Below are 4,205 nucleotides of genomic sequence, written 5' to 3'. Positions count from 1 at the left end.
TATAATATATATATATATATACACCACACTCACGCAAATACGCGTATATGTGTCTACAGGCGTACATATATGCATATATATATATATATATATATATATACACACACACACACACCTACATACCTACATGTACACCTCTCTCTCTCTCTCCATAAATATATATATATATATATATATATATATATATACATACATGTAATTACATGTGTGTGTGCGCGCGTATACTTACATTGATATGCACACATTTACATACAGCTATAGATACACACATATTCGCACATATATCCATTCATACATACATATAAACACCTATAGGTAGATAGATAGACAGACAGACAGATGGACAGATAGATAGACAGACAGACAGACGGACGGACAGAGATAGATAGATAGATAGATAGATAGATAGATAGATAGATAGATAGATAGACAGACAGACAGACAGACAGACAGACAGATAGACAGATAGATAGACAGACAGATAGACAGATAGATAGACAGATAGATAGACAGATAGACGGATAGATAGACGGATAGACAGATAGATAGATAGATAGATAGACGGACGGATAGATAGATAGACAGACAGATAGACGGATAGACGGATAGATAGACAGATAGACGGATAGATAGACAGATAGACGGATAGATAGACAGATAGACGGATAGATAGACAGATAGATAGATAGACAGACAGATAGATAGACAGATAGACAGATAGATAGACAGATAGATAGACAGATAGATAGACAGATAGATAGACAGATAGATAGATAGACAGACAGATAGATAGACAGATAGATATACACTTTTATATACAAAAATGTATATATAATTGCAGTACAAGATATTGCCAAGTGCAACCTCCTTATGTATGCTTTGGTTAATTTATTTTAATGTAAAATGTTAGAAAAAGAGAAGACAATTGAATAATTCGTACGGTACGATATCATGTGTGTACACACACATACACACACATATATATACATTATATATGTACACACATACACACACACGAGTGTGTGTGTGTCTACAGACAGGTAAGAAATGTGTGTATACACATATGCAGACAGATACGTGTATGTGTGCGCAGACAGGTAAAGGATGTATGTGTGCGCGTGTATTATAAGCAGACGGGAATGAAATATCTGTGTATATACGTACGTATGTATGAAAGCGTACATACACACGCATATTTGTACAATTACATACATTTAAATACATAAATTTATTCACACAGATACAGACATACACACTCACTCACAGACACATACATTTCTGCACAAATACACACACAAACATACATTACCACACACACACACACGTACATTTACCCACACACATACATACATTTACCACACACACACACACAAACATACACTTACCACACACACACACACACACAGATTTACCACACACACACACAAACATACACTTACCACACACACACAGATTTACCACACACAAGCATACATTTATACACAAGCACACGCACAACACACATTTTAACCTACACACAGACACACGCACACACATTCTATGTAATGGTAGCACTGTTGCAAGTTGTTGCTGGCGCTGGTACTACTACATTGAAGCCATTTGTTGATGTTGAAGGGAGAAGGTATCTGAACATCATTAAAATAAACAGGGGGAACTAACAAACAAACACACAAACATCTACAACAAAAAAACAGCCGCAACAGTGAAAAAAAAAGAAGAAAACAAAACAGAAAAAGAACGAGAATCCGATACAGGTATAAGATTGAATGCCAGTGTGGTGGTGGCGGTGGTGGCGATGATTCTGGTGGTTGTGGTAGTGGTCAGTCAACTACAACACAGAAGCAATGGAAATATTCAAAACGTATTTGCTGTAATATTCAAATTGGGTGCTTCGTACAGGTTGTACAGCGTAAATGCGTGCCATGTAACTAACTGGGTAGCTCATGCGGGTAGATACAGCAACTGTGTTCCTTATTAATTGCAAAATATTCAATAAAATTCTTTATTACAAAGGTACACCCTTCTTTAATGGTTTCTGACACAGGCATAAGGCTAGTAATTTTATAAGACAAATAGATCAGTCGATATCATCGACTCCAGCATTTGACAGGTACTTTTATTTTCTCGACCCCGGAAAGGCTGAAAAGCAAAGTTGACCTCGGCAGGATTTGAGCTGGAACGTACACCTTATAATAGATTCAATTAAGTGATCACAATCGCAATACAGCAACGAAGGAATTGGGTTCGGCCAGTCTCTCCGAAACAGTTAATGCCGATATAGATTCGTTTATCTCAGAGAGATAGATTGGTTTTCTGTCTCCAGCACAGATCTTAATAAAGGTTGAGAAGTGTGTGTATGTGTGGCGGGTAAGGTACATGAGGACCTGTTAGGACAAGGATGACAAAGGGTGATTATAGATCTTCGTAACCCACCTTGAGTCGGGGGGAGGGCAGAATGAAGCGGGTGACTTTGTGAATACAATGCGGGTAGCTATGTATGTGTTCGATAAATATATGTATACAGAAACAGAATAAACGAAGAGTACTATATGTATGTATGTGTGTGTGTGTGTATATATATATATAAGGTGGTAGTGTGTGGTATAGAAAAAGGGTGAACGGTCAACTTACCTTCACAGATATATCCTTGTCCGATGAGACCCCATAGCATGTCGGTACAGTGGTGACAGTAGGTAGGTTTATGGAACGTTTTTTTAATGAAGAAATGGCCATGCCCGTGCTCCACCGAATTGTCCAGACTTCCCCCGGAAGACGGGCTTTCCGTAAGTCTGTCCACATCTTGTTTGTCAATGGAGGACGATGTATCCACTGCACTGTTGGTCGGCGTGGTCGGCTTGCCCGACACAAGCACCGGATCAGCCATGCTAGTAGTGTGAGGAACACTAGTAGTAGTAGTAGTAGTGGTGGTGGTAGTGGTTGTACTACTACTACTGCTGCTACTAGAGGTGGTGGAGGCGGTGGTGACGCCTGTAGCAGCAGCAGCGGCGGCGGTGCTGGTCGTGGTGGTAGTGGTATGTGTTACAGTTGATGGCAATAGTGCTGCTGCTGCTGTTGGTGCTGCTGCTGCTGCTGATTGATAGAGTGGCGGTAGTAGTAGGGCCACTTGGTGTAGTAGTAGTTGTTGTAATGGTTTGCGTTTGTGGTAATGGTGACGATGGCGGCGATGGTGGTGGTGTTGTTGTTGCAGCAGTTGTTGTTGTTGTAGTAATAATACCGCGGCTGCTGCTGTTGTTGGTTGTTGTTGTTGTCGTTCTGTGCCAAACGTATTAGTAGTAGTAGTAATGGTGGTGGTGGTGGCGGTGGTGGTCGTAGACGTCGTCGTGGTTGTTGTTGTTGTAGTAGTAGTGGTATTACTACTACCACCACCACTACTATTACTACCACCACTACTACTACTTCTACTACTACTACTACTACTACTACTACTAACACCAGTGTTAGTGGTGTTGGTAGTAGCAGAAATATTGGTGGTGGCTGCCCTGTTAGTACGAATGTTGGCAGTTGTGGTAATTCTGTTGTTAGATTGTTGTTGTAATTCTTCGTCTTGTTGTTGCCGTAGTGGTGGTGGTGGTGGTGAGGCTGGTTGTGGTTGTTCTTGATAATGCTGTTGTTGTTGTATCGGCGGTGGCAGTGATGGTATTGTTGTTGTTGGTGATGATGATGATGATGATGATGCTGATGACGATGATGATGGTGTTGTTGTTGCTGCTGCTGTTGGTGGCGGTGGTGTGGTTGGTGGCAGTGGTGGTGGTGGTGGTGATGGTGATGGTGGTGACGGTGGACCTGCTGCTGCCCCTCCTCCTCCGCCTCCTCCTCCTCCTCCTCCGACCGCGGCGACGACGACGACGACAGCCGTTCTGAAGAAGTTGACGAGAAAACAGTTCGGGCCTCACCAGTTCGGCAAGGTGTTTCCAGCACACGGACTGTGCCGCCACACATGGGGAGGAGCAGAGGCACGGACTTTAGAAGACAGTTTGTTGTTTGCCACCAACGAACGAACGGAGAAGAACTCAACTGGTGAAACAGCAGAGAAGATGAAGACGAGAGGGAAACGATGAAAAGCGATGGTGGTTAGCAATGTTGAAGAGAGAGAGAGAGAGAGAGAGAGAGAGGGAGAGAGAGAAAAAGAGAGAGAGACGGACAGACAGAGACAATAGGTGCAAAGCGATGTATATATATATATA

The 4,205-nt window shown here is 42.0% G+C and overlaps 1 protein-coding gene across 3 annotated transcripts in view; it reads right to left on the bottom strand.

Annotated features, from left to right (window-relative positions):
- LOC115215592 (diacylglycerol kinase theta) overlaps positions 1-3,289 on the bottom strand; it is a 250,869-nt gene extending 247,580 nt beyond the window's left edge. For 2 of the 3 annotated variants that reach the window (XM_036505853.1, XM_029784809.2), the window contains exon 1: positions 2,632-3,018. In XM_036505853.1, coding sequence (XP_036361746.1) covers positions 2,632-2,884 — 253 coding nt within the window. In that variant the 5' untranslated portion in view covers positions 2,885-3,018. Of the gene's footprint in view, positions 1-2,631 lie in introns of all 3 variants that reach the window. The other variant, XM_029784808.2, reaches the window with a different exon arrangement.
- Between the last annotated feature and the right edge of the window lie 916 nt (positions 3,290-4,205).

This window comes from Octopus sinensis, linkage group LG9 (genome assembly GCF_006345805.1).
Source record: "Octopus sinensis linkage group LG9, ASM634580v1, whole genome shotgun sequence".
NCBI lineage: Eukaryota > Metazoa > Mollusca > Cephalopoda > Octopoda > Octopodidae > Octopus > Octopus sinensis.
The sequence above is the reverse complement of the archived record's forward strand: the minus strand, read 5'-3'. Positions and strand labels throughout refer to the sequence as shown.